Source organism: Zea mays, chromosome 3 (genome assembly GCF_902167145.1).
Source record: "Zea mays cultivar B73 chromosome 3, Zm-B73-REFERENCE-NAM-5.0, whole genome shotgun sequence".
NCBI classification, from domain to species: Eukaryota; Viridiplantae; Streptophyta; class Magnoliopsida; order Poales; family Poaceae; genus Zea; species Zea mays.
The window spans coordinates 43,116,830-43,130,363 of NC_050098.1; the positions used below are offsets into that span (position 1 = coordinate 43,116,830).

Here is a 13,534-nt window from a genome sequence, read left to right on the forward strand (position 1 = left end):
ACACAAAATGTTGAAACATTATAGCTCATCAGTATTGAAAGATGCTAAAATAGTATATTATCTTTATGCCAGCATGATAAATTCATCGAATCCAACATAAACTTATCACAAGGTCAACAACATTCACCATTAAATATCAACATCATTCAAGCACATGCATGAGAGAGAACAATCTCCTTAATTCTGACCCACATGTCATATGTTAGCGGGTTTTCTATCGAGTAGCGGATACGAGGCAAGAGAGAACATACCCATGTCCACTATGCCCGATGAATATAACCCAATAAAATACTCATGGTATCAAAATTTGTCATACCTGTATTCTAATAGTGTTTTTACCCATCGGATGTCGGTTTTTGTGTACTTATTGCTATCCCTAGTTGGAGCGGTAAATGCTCCTAAACAATTAAAATCAGGTCGTATTGTACTTTTTAGTATTTAAATATAGAACTTTTTATTGGAGCTGTATATCCGCGCGCTCTTTTTTTTTCTTTCTCCTGTCCAGGTTCAATGCAAGCCGGCTGCTCCCGGGCCGCGACCGCGAGAGACCCGAACGCCGGCCCGGCAAAGAGTAGACCAAGCTGCAGCTCGCGTCGCGGATCCAAAACGCACGATAAGCACGCGAAAGCTAACGCCAAGTCGCCCCCCAACGACGGGACGACGGCAACAGCTAGCCACGTTCGCTGGTTGCCTGGCACCGTGGTTCGGATCGGTGTCCGGAGGCCCGATCCCGGCGCGTCGCCGGCGTGACGGGCTGACGGTCCGACGAGAGGACAGAGGCTTTTCACGGTTCCCCGTGTTTCCACGAAGCGCAGAGCGCAGCCATTGATGAGAGCCACGAGGGCGGGCCCCACAGGAGCAGTTCCACGCAGACGCGCACGCCATTTGTTTTTCTTTTTGTGTTTTTGTCCAGCAGCCTACGTAGAGGACGGCAGGCACGCACCGGCACCACCATATAACAGGAGGCGCGTCTCTGCAAGTCTGCACTCGGACGGACGAGCGAGGCAGACCCGCAGGTCGCAGCCACAACCCAAGCGCAGCGCTCTGCCTGCCTCCGCTCCGGCTCAGCTCCCGCCCTGCCTCCGCCTTCCATTCCACCGCGCGGCGCTGCCGAGTGCCGACGTCGTCCCCGCCGGAGTTTCTGGTTCCTGGGTTGGATCTCTCGGAGTCGGAGCGAGCGAGGATGGGCGGCGGCAACGGTGAAACCACCCAGCTGGGGGAGCCACTGCTGGCGAAGAAGGCGAAGGCGTACCGCCCTAGGTGCCCCGGCTGCCGGGTGGACCGCCTCAACGCGGAGCGGGAGGGGGTCTTCCCTCTCAAGGACCTCTTCCTCATCTGGCTCGTCACCATCACCTGCAGTAAGCTACCGCCCGCCACTGCTAGTACCCAAACCCAACCCGTCGCTCCCCTCCCCCCCTTCGTACTACCTTCTTCGTCCTCGTCGTTTTTGCTCTTGTGGAGCACGTACTGTGGCATTTTTCTTCCGGCCACCGCCTTCCTCCGGATGGCTGCAACTGCAAATCACAGGGTTGACTAGGGACCAATTTTTGTTGCCGGCATGCCGCTCGTGCTCGATTCAGCATCTTCGTCGCCGTGGCTGGCGATAAGAGGTTCACGATTCAGCTCTTTGTTCCTTCCAGATTCAGTCTCTGACCAGGCACAGACACTCAGGCAGGCTTGCGTCTGCTAGTGATCCCACCATCGTCCGAGAATAATAATCGGAGTATTCGCAGTGATAAGGAATGAATCCGATGGACCGGGATGCTTAGCGGCCGGTGCTACAGTACTAATAATTTATCACTGGTCAGCTCACCAACCAACAACTTTTTAAGGGGGGCATTCGCCATACGGTGATTGGCGTGTCTCTGGGACTTTCTTTTTGGTGTGTTGGATCAGTAGAGTATCGTATCGTTATGGCTCGCCTGACGGACGGTTCTCATTGGAGTCTCGCACCGTGTCCGTGGCCACTCCAAAATTTGTTTTCTTCCAGATGAATTCCTGCTACCTCTCCAGACTACAGTTCAGCTGCTGAGATGCTATGTCAAATAGTACTATGCATGAAAAATTGGCATAGTATAGTTAACATGCCAATTTTATGCAGAAACCAAAACGCCGTCCAACCTTGACAACCCGCGGCCAAAGCTTGTGCTCGTTTTAGCTTACAGATTCTTGGGTGTTCTAAGCCCCCTTCCAACAATTTGCTCCCCTCAAGCTGAAAACCCCACGGTTTCTAAAGCTGAAACAAGCACGGGTGCACCTCCCCAAACAGAAAGCCCCCGATGGAAGCCGCGAATCTCGCCGCCGGCAGTCACCTTATTGCTTCGGTGTTTTCCAATTCCAGCACTCGAGAGCAGGGAATGCGATTGTCGCTTCTCAGTGATTGGTGGTGCTGTCACTGTTGACAAATGAATTATTGTACTCTCAAGGACCCCCCCCCTCTTTTCTTTAAGTCATTATGAAACTATTTATGCTGTGTTATCAATTAGAAATTCACATAACTCTGCTGTGTTTTTCTGTCTGCAGCCCTACCGATCCAGTCTCTGTTCCCCTTCTTGTATTTCATGGTGAGAAATAAGATTCTCTCTCTCTCTTTTGGTTTTTTTCTATCGAAAAATGGGAATTGCTACAAGTAGCATCCGTATTTTCCATTTTTTCCCGATACGATTCTCTCTCTCTCTCCGTGTATGTGTAGAACTAGTGTAGTTAAGATGCTACTATTACAGTTTACAGTCGATCCTGCCAGTATTTGAGTAGCTGGATCTGAATACTAAATTGGGCCAGGGTAGTTTTTTAGGCAGTAAATTCCAGAACCGACATGGACCTGAGAACTGGAGCCCTACGTGGAATGCTCAGTACGACTTAGACATGCAGTGTCACAATTAAACAGTTTAACTGGACAATGATTATAAAAGAGAGTTAACCTCCTGTGCAGAGTACCCCCACCCCCAATAAGAAAACAACTGCTGGCCATCTCTCCAGCAGCTTACTCATTTCATCTCATATTTCAAACTTCACAATATAAACAGTGTGTGCAAAATAGTATTTTGTATATCTATATGCACGATCTGCTGGCTATAGCCAAAGAGAACTCGGACCAATTTAGTGTGGGTATACCAATTTATCCTTTAGGTGCTAGGACCCACTTACCTTTTCTTGTTGATGTAACTAAGTTTAGGGATGCACGATGTCGTTTATATGGCCCCAAAAGTATAAGTAGAGCCATAAAAGAAAAGTTATCATTAGGGTCCGAATTGGAGAAAAGTAAGCAGAGGATAAGTTGGCTGCTAGTGCCTTCTATTTCTATGCCGTGAGTTTTATCAACAGAGGATAAGTTGGCTTCTAGTCATCTGTTTTTCGCTGAAAACATTGTTGTCTTCAATATGTTAAATGTGAAGTAAGGTGTCACGTCCCGTGGCCACCGTCGACGAGGAACGGGACGTGAGACTCCGACAAACTCGCCTTGCCGCTTCTCCACGAGGAAGACGACTGGAAAACTGTTCTGGATATTCTCTTTGATGCACCTCTCGTGTTCTGGATATTCTCATTTTTAGACCGAGAGTACACATCCTACCGACAGGACAGGATGACAAATTCCTGCCATCGTGACCTGGGAGGCTGGGACAGTTTTTGGGGGACAGGAAGTTAGATCATTTAAGTTTGGAATAAATACGTCTGGATCTATAGTGCTCTTCTAAGTGAAACGCTAACAGTTTTTCATAAACTTATTCTCTTTTATGCAAGGTTCATAAATATATTTTCTCTGTTAACCCTTGACATTTCGCTTGCAGATAAGGGATCTGCATATTGCTAAACAAACACAAGACATTGGATTTTATGCTGGTTTTGTTGGTGAGTTCCACTGCTATGCCTATCTGCTCAAAAGAAACTGAACATAGGCACATAGCGGTGTATGGATGTTTACTGTGAAGTATATATGCATAATCTTTATCTTTCAGTAGAAACTTACGGTGCATTTTCTATCAATGAAGGCGCTTCATATATGTGTGGGAGGGCAGTCTCCTCAACAGTATGGGGAATCGTGGCTGATAAGTATGGAAGGAAACCAGTTATCGTACTGACCCTTATTGCAATGTAAGGACCCTTTTTTGACAAAACGTAGTCACCTATTCAATGATAAACTGTAATTATTTTGGTTTTAGTTTTGCTGGTTCACCCAGAATTTGGGCTTTTTTCTTCTCTATTTCAGAGTTATCTTCAATACTATGTTTGGACTAAGCTCAAACTATTGGATGGCATTAATCACACGATGCCTGCTTGGAATCATGTGTGGTTATCTCGGGCCAATTAAGGTACCTAAGCATATGGTCGCTGGGACCCACCATCATCTCCATTTACCTCCATTCACTAGCTGCTCAGATAATAAGTTCCAAAGTCTTCTGTTTACATTCCACAGTAACTTGTTTCTGATTGTATCTACTGTTTCCTCAAACCCTTTTCACAATAGAATAGTACTCCAAAAATTCAGTTTATTTCTTACAAATTCGCACTACCATTTTGCTGTCAAAATGCCTTGAATATTATCCTGAAATTGAAGCTTGGTTGGTTTCACTGCAATAACTTTACACTGTTCCTTTTTGTGTATTCAGGCTTATGCTACAGAAGTGTGCCGAAAAGAATACAATCATCTGGCTTTGGCAGTTGTAAGATGCTCAATAATATTGCTTTTTTGATTCTTCATTCTGAAACCCCAATGTTCATGAGTTGCTACTGCCGATCCACCAGGTTTCTTCCTCACGAGGCATTGGTCTCATTATTGGTCCAGCTATTGGTGGTTACCTTGCGCAGGTAGTATTCATTCCATGGTGAAAATTGAACTATGTATATCAGCGTAATCTGTATAATTTGACCATTCTTTCTTTTCTGGCCATGGCTTTATAAACAAGAAATCTGAAATTATGTTGCTTTTCAAAGTCATTGTTGTTTGCCCTTTTCTTCTTCCAATAATTCTTTGTAAACTTTGAGTGTTTGATTAGTCTAGTGTGTACATTAACAGTTATTCATCATGATATGAAAAGGCAAGATGTTCCTCCACTAATACATATTAACTCAAACCACACTGATATATATCGGTGCTGGTGCTGCCACAGCCCACAGGCTGATTCTGTTCCTTGTTGCATAGCAATGTTTTTCGTAGCCATGCACAAAAATATATATATCTGTTAGATTATTGTATTGACATACAATTTAGAGAAGAGAACAAAAAATATCTACAATCCTAGTAAACTTATGTGCTTGTGGATTGCTGTTATAACAGCCTGCAGATAAATATCCAAGTATATTCTCTCAGACGTCCATATTTGGGAGGTATGCATCTGCTTTGCACACCTTGTTTTTTTACGTGCATTGCTTCTATTATTCTAATTATGTTATAACATGCAATGTTTTAGGTTTCCATACTTTCTTCCGTGCCTGTGTATATCAATCCTTGCAGTTATTGCTCTAATTGCCTGCATCTGGTTTCCGGTGAGTTTGCTTCCTATATGCCTACATGCTCAATTTATATTGGAGAAGACGTTATTTAAGTCCAAGGGCTACAATAGTAAACGCCATTTTATTCCTCTTGTGCACCAAGAGTCAAATAAGCAGAGAAACCTAGTGCAGACCCATATTAATGTGTAACTGAACCTTAAGGCTGTCTCCGGCAGTTCTCTTATCTCATCTCCTATCTCACTTTATATTTCAAATTTCACTATGTAAATAGTGTTGTCTACAATGCAAAATAGTGTTTTGCACGACCATATGCACGATCTAACGTTATAAATGTAGGAAGCATGCACACATGAAAGCTGCTACCTCTTAGTTCCACGATAGATAGAATACAAATAAAATATAGAACGATGGGCTTACTAGTTTCTTTCCAAATAAACAAGCTGATAAATGGGGACCTAGTAATAGGACTGCTTATAGTTTCCTGAATTAAGGTGCCATTCTCTTTCCTCTATAATCTTTTTCCAGCAGAAGGGTTAGCCCTTGCTTAAATAACATATTTACTTTTAGTTCAACCTACAAAACCTGTGACCCACAGACTTATTAAGAACACCATGTTAACTGAAACATGTGTATCAAATTTGACATGTTTTTGTTGTCATTTAGCACTAAACATAACTGCAGTGCAACAGTATCTTGAACAGGTGTTTTGCCGTTTATTATACAAACTGAGATTTAAATGCTTGTGCAATAATACAGGAAACTTTGCATAAACACAATGGGGATGCCGTTGATAATTCAGTTGAAACCGTAGAAGAATCTCTTGCTGGCACCGACACTGAAGAAAATGGAGGTGGCGGATGTCTAAAATTATTTACAAACTGGCCGTTGATGTCAGCTATTACTTTATATTGTATCTTCTCTCTTCAGGATGTGGCTTATGCAGAGGTAAGATCGCAACTTGTTTGCTGAGTTGCTTTTCTGTTGTTGTCACATATCATGCCTTTTCCTGTATAAGAGCATCCAGTGCCCTTGTTCTTACTGTATCTGAATCGTGAAAAACTTGCAGACATTCTCTCTTTGGGCTGTCAGTGACAGATCGTTTGGTGGATTAAGCTTTACTACCACAGATGTGGGCAATGTCCTTGCGATGTCAGGTATGTCAAAATAAGCACAAAAACAAAATCCATTGAAATTGGTGTTGAACTAGGCCCACATGAAGCCCTTTACACCTTACCTTGATTGCTGGCAATTGGTGTGAAAATAGCCTATTATGATTGGGCGAGTGGTCTCAGAGATAGGTTTTAACATCTCTGTATGATGGAAACTAGCGCTTCAAAGGCCTGCTATATTTTTAGGAGCCTAGTTAAAAGCGAGGATGGTCATTACCCATTTACCTCAGTACCCTTTGTTTTGGTTTGAGAAAGCTTGGAGCAAGTCTCATCAGCAAACTGCTGCACATGACTAATAGTGCACATATGTCTAGTTTGTTGTAATAATTAGTAATATATGCTAAAACGAAGAACAATATCTGAGGCATGTGAATGAAAACTTACTTGGAACTCAGTTATTTGTATATTTTAAGGTTTGATGGTCTATTGTACTGCAGAGAGAGCTAGATATACTTATGTATATGTATTTTGACAGGTCTCTTCCTTTTTCTATATCAAATGTTGATCTATCCGTTCCTTGCCAAAACGGTGGACCACATCACATTAGTCCGTGCAGTGGCGGTAAGGCAATAGATTACCTGTTCTGTTTTAACCATATTCTGACGCTTCAATTAACTAAAACACTCTTATGTGCAGTTATTGACTCTACCGGTTCTTGCTAGCTACCCATTCTTTCCTTCGTTGTCCGGGTTCGGGCTCATGGTGGTAGTAAATTGTGCATCTTTTCTGAAGAATACATTCTCGGTGAGTGCACCTTTTCTGTTTAGAGACACGGCAGGGTTTCACTCTGTGATGCCTAAGCAAGCCAGGCTTCCTGTACAGAACATGTTGTTCAAACAAATTTTCCAAGCTTTGCCCAAGAACTTCACAGGGAAGCTTGGAGCCAATGGCAGATGCTTCATGCATGGGCACTATTTGTGTCAATGATTGTTGAGCATGCCATGGACTTATTTCAACTTACTGCAGGCATTGTCAGTTCAAAATCTAAGCTGTGTTCTTCTAAACTGTTTTCAGGTAACTACCATTACCGTGTTCAACATTTTGATGAATGAAGCTGTGGTAAGTTCTTACTGCTGGGTAATTTGGTTTGTTCTATGAAAAGTGGTTAGATCTTGTTTTCTAACATCAGTATGCCATATGCCACGAACAGACTCAGGATGTAAGAGCCGCAGCCAATGGGATAGCTGTAACACTAATGTCCATCTCTAAAGCGGTTGCTCCAGCTGTTGCAGGAATCATGTGAGTATTCACTTTTCACGTCTCAGTATTTGACAAAATCTACTGCTGTTTCTTTGCTGAATTATCCCTTGATCGTGGCTGTTGTTCTTTTTTTCCTCTGTAGATTTTCGTGGGCCCAGAGGCGTCAAACAGCTGCATTTCTTCCAGGTACCACACCAGAAACCTTTCTTTCACTTTATCCCCTACTGGCTATTATCGCGCACCTCTGCTAAACATCTGGTCCGAATCTTGCAGGCGACCACTTGGTGTTCTTCATACTGAACATCTTCACGTTCATCGGTTTCGTCTTCACCTTCAGACCGTTTTTCGTTCGAGGCAGTGCCAAGCACTGAAACATGGATGAACCGGACGACGACCCATGGTATCCTATCCAGGGGCAATCGAATATAAATTTTCTTCCGGCGTGGCCAAGGGAGGTGCCGAGTCTGTACCAGTACGACGACTCAGGCCAGAACACACGGCGTATGGTATGGTACACAGCAAGGCCGTGTTGTTGCTGTAAGTTTTGTAATTTCTGTTTCCTTCTCGGCTTCGCAGCATGCAGTTGCTGTATATGATGGAAGAACACTCTGTTACTGGGCATGTTGCGCGGTTTCCACGCGTGTAAGTAATGTAGAAGTCGCTATGGTAGGTATTTCCATACCGTCATTAGTGGATCATTGATTTTTTTTTTGTAAGAAGGTTATTGCAATGCCCTTTTTCCGGGCATGAATAAGAAAAAGGAAATATGCTTATATGCATGGTATGAATAAGTGAGCAATAGACTTGTACTGTGTTCTTGATTTATTTAAAATCAGACTAAGAGAACTGGTGACATTTTAAACCATTCGTACAAGAACCTTGTACTACCTCAGCACGTTCTCATTTGACCATGCAATTCTGGTCGGTGAAATTCTTTTCAGCCTTGTGTTGGCGCCAAATTGGGGCTAAACACTATCATGAACCACGCTATGTTCTCCGCAGGAGTGTGGATGGTTCGTGGCTCTGCGCTGGACGGTGCACGTACTTGCTGCAGGAATGGTTCATTTCCCGTGCGCTTGTCGGATGGTCCACACTTTGGGCCAAACGATTCGCGCGTGCGCAAAAGGTCCTTTCCCGTGCGCTTGTCGGATGGTCCACACTTTGGGTCGAACGGTTCACGCGTGCGCAGAAGGTCTTTTTAGCAAAGAACCTGAATTTCGCATCTCGAGAGAATTAGAGAGGAGAGATTCTATGGTTGTTTTGGGTTGGTAGCCCATCCAAAAACGCCTCTAGTCGACGTAGAGCCAAACAGAGATGAAGATTTGAGTTAGAGAAAGGCTAAACTAGGGCTAAACTAAAGCTAGATTACTCATACTCCTAATGAATGAAAAAATGCAAATAAGGTAATTTTGATAAATAGATTTGATTGGAACGATTGTGGGGGTCCAATCAACCGTACCCCTTCATCTATATAAGGGGAGGTGTGGACCCATTATAAGTCGGCTCTCAAACGAATCCTACTGATTTTGCTAACAAATCCAGCAAGAAATCAAGAACCTTAACTGATTCTGTTCATGCACTGACCGTTCGCGCCGCCACCTCGGACTGTCCGGAGCTAGGGCCGGACCGTTTGCCTATCATTTTTTATGCTAAACACATGCCCCCTGCCTTTTGGTGGAGGTTGACGACCAAAAGCACATGCACCATCAGCACCCTTTGAGAAACAATAAATCTCACAAGTTATTTTGTTTTCGAAGTAAGAACTAAACCCGATGCAAGTCACCTGCTTTTCAATCTAATAGGGTAATCATTTACAAAATTCTAATTCATAAAGGCCTGTGAGGATTGTACGTTTCTCGACCATGACCACTTGCTCAATGGGTCAATAATTACAAAATTATGGTGCCCCTAGCCCAAATAAGCAAATGAATGATACATGTATATGGGTTCATCGCCGCACTACCCATGTTTGAACATGAAAATATATCGGTGATGAATAGATTGGTGAAAGTACCATGACATCACTGGATGAACATGCGACACTTGTCGCGTCGCCTTTTAGGTCGTTTTATTAGGCCGTGGTTCCTTTGCGGGTGACTAGAGTTGCTTTGTTGGTCGACCACAAGGGACAACCTTTTCAAAAGCAGGGACAACTTTAACTAGTCGACCAAATGTTTTAGATGAATTTTGCTTTGACGTACCTGTTTATGGTTGTCGACGCTTGATGGTGCGTGGACGTTGTGGTCTCTGCCGGACTGTCCGCACGCAGGCATCGGACTGTTCGTGATACGCTGGACATGGAACTTTAATCGGTTGACCAATCACGCTTGCCCCCGGCGCCTCCGGTCTTGTTAGTCCTTTTGTTTGGAGCCTTCTGAGTAATTACTCCTTTTTACATTTTTGACGTGTGAGGTCGGGCAATAATAATATTTTTTCCTTTGCCTTTATCGGTCGTATTCGGCCAAACCAAGACTTTGTTATCCGTCAGCTCCATCATCATATTAATAGAAAATTGATGTTTGTCAATTTGCATCTCTAGAAACTCAACCGACCCTCATTTATGGCCGATTGTATATGCCGGCGTGAAAGTGCATTCATCCCTTTTGTGAGTTTTGGCGATTTGAATAACAACACATTTAAAGGTCTAACAAGTTTGCTAAGTGTTGAAAAGGAAATTCAGTATGATGAACATGCTTGAATAGTGTATAATGATCAGTGAACAAATGTTCAACACAAGGTTAAATAACTAGTGAGACAATGCAAATGGATATAATATGGTCTCTATATTGGTTTGAATATATGGACAAGACCTGAAAAATCACTATGCATAAATATGATCATAATAGAGGTTGAAGTGATTAAGAGGATTGGTCAAGCCAAAGTGAATAAGATATGAGGAATCGTGAATTGGCTTGACCATATTACTATTAGTCCATATATGAATCTATGAGAATCAAACTAGAGCTTGATTGATCTTAGCATTTATATCTAGATGACATTCAAGCAAGGTTCACAATATAAAAAAATGATTCTCTCAATGGATGCTCAATATGACGTGACTCAAGAATGGCTTGATAGGGTGAAGATATCAAGGAAAGGGCTTCGAGGAACTAAGCGAAGGTGAAGGCCAAGCGACAACTTGTGGACCGAGATACCATGGCCAAGGTGAAGAAGAGAGTACTTGCACTAAGTCGATGAACTAATCAGTTATGAAGAGTTATAATATGATGATGCATCAGTAAGGTGACTTGAAGCCACGATTTGAACTCATATATGGTGAAATGGTACAAGTTACAGGGTTTGATTTGTGTTTGCTTCAAAAGGTGAGACAAAGATGTTTGTGATCCTTATGAAGCAATGCCATGGAGAAATCACACATGAGACACCAATCACTCAAGGAGTTTACTTAATTATATTTTATTTAACTTGAGTATAGGAATCGTCATACTATCAAGGGGGATCCAAAAAGAAGGTTGATGTTGGTACTAAAGCTCAAAATCCTTGATCCAAAACTTCTATTTTACCCTTGTTAATCCTTAGTGAAAGTATGTAGTACAACCTTTTTAAGTCTATCTTGGCCAAAATTGCTCTCTGGAAAATACTGGTTCAGCTGGTTTTCAGGCTGGTTTAGCTAGTATTCAAAAACTAGTCAACCGATTTTTGGACTAGCTCAGCGGGACACTCAACCGGTTTTCAGTCTGGTGGAAACCGGTTCAACCGGTTTTTGTACTGTTCACTTTTTTCTGCCAGTCTACCATGTCAGCCAACAACTTTTTGAAAACTGATTCAACCGGTTTTGGGACCGGTTCAACCGATTTTTGTGCCGAAAAGTAAAAAACGGCTAGTTTTGGAGCCCCACCTATATATAATCACTCCTACCTCTCTCCCCACAGTAAAGCACACACAAAACTTCATTCCCAACCTAAGAAACACCTCCCACTCTCTATCACACACCTCTTGCCTCTCCCATTTCAAATCTTTGGAGAGAAATCTTTGAGTGAGATTGAAGAGCTGCGGTTTTTGTGCTTCATCTCCAAATCCTTCTTGTTCTTCTTGATTCGAGCTTTGGTACTACATCGAGTTCTTTGTGGATTCATTACTCTTGGACCTTCTAGCTCCTAGACGACTAGGTGTCTCTTGTGAGTCTCCAAATCTTGTGGAAGACCACAAGAAAGTTTGTATTACCCGCTCGTTTGAGCAAAGATTAGTGTGTGGGCTTGACCTTTGTGGTCGGTGTTGGAACTTGCTCTTCTGGGCAAGTTGATCCAACAGGGGAGTGAAAGTAACGTAAATAAGGTTTCAACTCGAGATGGCAATTGCTCTGTTAATCTAGCCTCTCAAGGGCACTGTACGGGGGTATTTATAGGTGCCTGAGTGCCCAACGTCTCGATGTAAGGACGCATGTACCCTCAGGCACCTGGACTATCCCCGGAATATTCCTATAAAGGAGGGTTACAGACTGTCATTACAGAAAAGCCATTACAAATAGGGCCCGTAACACACTTCTCCGTGCGGGGCCTGTTACAATGGGCTGAATCCCACGTGGGCCTCCAGGTCGGGTGAGGACGTGGGACGAGGCGACGTCGCCATAGGCCTTCGTTTTGTAGTGTAGAAGACGAAGGGTGGACCTCGCCAGTCGTTCTGTTTCCGTTGGTGCAGCGAGATAGACGAAGGTTGGAGCAAAGGGTAGCGTCTTCGCCTTCGCCCCAACATTTGCCCTCCGAGGGACCAGTTCGACTAAGTCATCTGGTGCCGAAGACGTCGCTAGATGGTGGAGATGCTGCCCTCACTCGAAGTGGTTCCGCGGGGGGTTTTGATGTGACCGTTGACGGACGCGGTACTGTTGGACTGCGGGTTTCCCGAAGCGTCGCGTCCTGTGTATAAAAAGGGGGGTGGGGCGGCGCTGGTTAGGTTCTCTTTCTGCACGCCGCAAAACCCTAGCCTCCTTTTGCAACCGCTCGCCTGCTCTCCTGCCCTCCTTGCTCCTGCTCGTTGGAGATCTGGCCCGTGTCAAGCAGACCGCTCGCCGCTGCCGACAGTACGTAGCCATGCCGTCTTCTTCCTCGTCTGCTGCAAATACGCCGCCGGCCGACGCATCGTCCGAGGATACCTTGAGCAATGTAGCGGTGGAGGAGCTATGTCTGGGTGACACGGTGGAGTTTGGCGTTTCGCGGATTTCCTCGGTCCACGTGTAGGACATGCAGCAACTTGGATATTTTGGCAGCGGAGTGGGTCGTGTCCCGGGGGCGGAGGAGGTTCCCGAGCCCGAGGGCGAGTTGGTCGTGTTTGAGGCGTTTTTCACCGCCGGCCTTCGTCTGCCTGCACATCGCTTTGTGGCGGAGGTCCTGCAGAGGTTTGAGGTCCAAGTCCACCAGCTGACTCCGAATGCCGTGGTGGCCCTGACGAAGTATGTCTGGGCGGCGACCTCGTATGGTGGTCGGCCTTCTGTGGAGGTCTTCGCCAAACATTATTGTCTGCATTGGCAGAAAAGGAAAATTGGACATAAGATTGCACAGTTCGGATCGTGCACGTTTACTCCGAGAACCGGAAAGACTTCGATCGAAGTCGTAGAGTTAGTTCCATGTGTTCGCAATAAGTGGGGCAATTGGTGGGATTTCTGGTTTTATGTTTCCGAAGGCGAAGTCGAAGACCACCCAGGGCTCCCCGTGGCCGTGATGTGCTCTCATTATTATGTGGCGTACCCGCAACTTGAG

General features: G+C 44.4%; 1 protein-coding gene across 1 annotated transcript; it reads left to right on the plus strand.

The window, feature by feature from the left end:
- Positions 1-806: 806 nt before the first annotated feature.
- LOC100284468 (carbohydrate transporter/ sugar porter/ transporter) lies at positions 807-8,709 on the plus strand. The gene is made up of 17 exons (NM_001157363.2): positions 807-1,358; positions 2,524-2,564; positions 3,789-3,849; positions 3,990-4,092; positions 4,208-4,310; positions 4,608-4,661; positions 4,744-4,806; positions 5,276-5,325; positions 5,409-5,484; positions 6,208-6,396; positions 6,518-6,605; positions 7,096-7,181; positions 7,257-7,364; positions 7,635-7,679; positions 7,771-7,859; positions 7,963-8,006; positions 8,094-8,709. The coding sequence occupies exons 1-17, from the start codon at positions 1,184-1,186 to the stop codon at positions 8,189-8,191; spliced, it is 1,473 nt and encodes a 490-aa protein (NP_001150835.2). The 5' UTR covers positions 807-1,183; the 3' UTR covers positions 8,192-8,709.
- The last annotated feature ends 4,825 nt before the right edge of the window (positions 8,710-13,534 follow it).

Bases quoted from the DNA above. Each gene is read 5' to 3' on its own strand.
- LOC100284468 (NM_001157363.2), top strand. From the start codon at position 1,184: ATGGGCGGCGGCAACGGTGAAACCACCCAGCTGGGGGAGCCACTGCTG. The intron at 3,850-3,989 runs GTGAGTTCCACT...CTATCAATGAAG, and splicing joins ATTTTATGCTGGTTTTGTTG to GCGCTTCATATATGTGTGGG. The intron at 6,397-6,517 runs GTAAGATCGCAA...AAAAACTTGCAG, and splicing joins AGGATGTGGCTTATGCAGAG to ACATTCTCTCTTTGGGCTGT.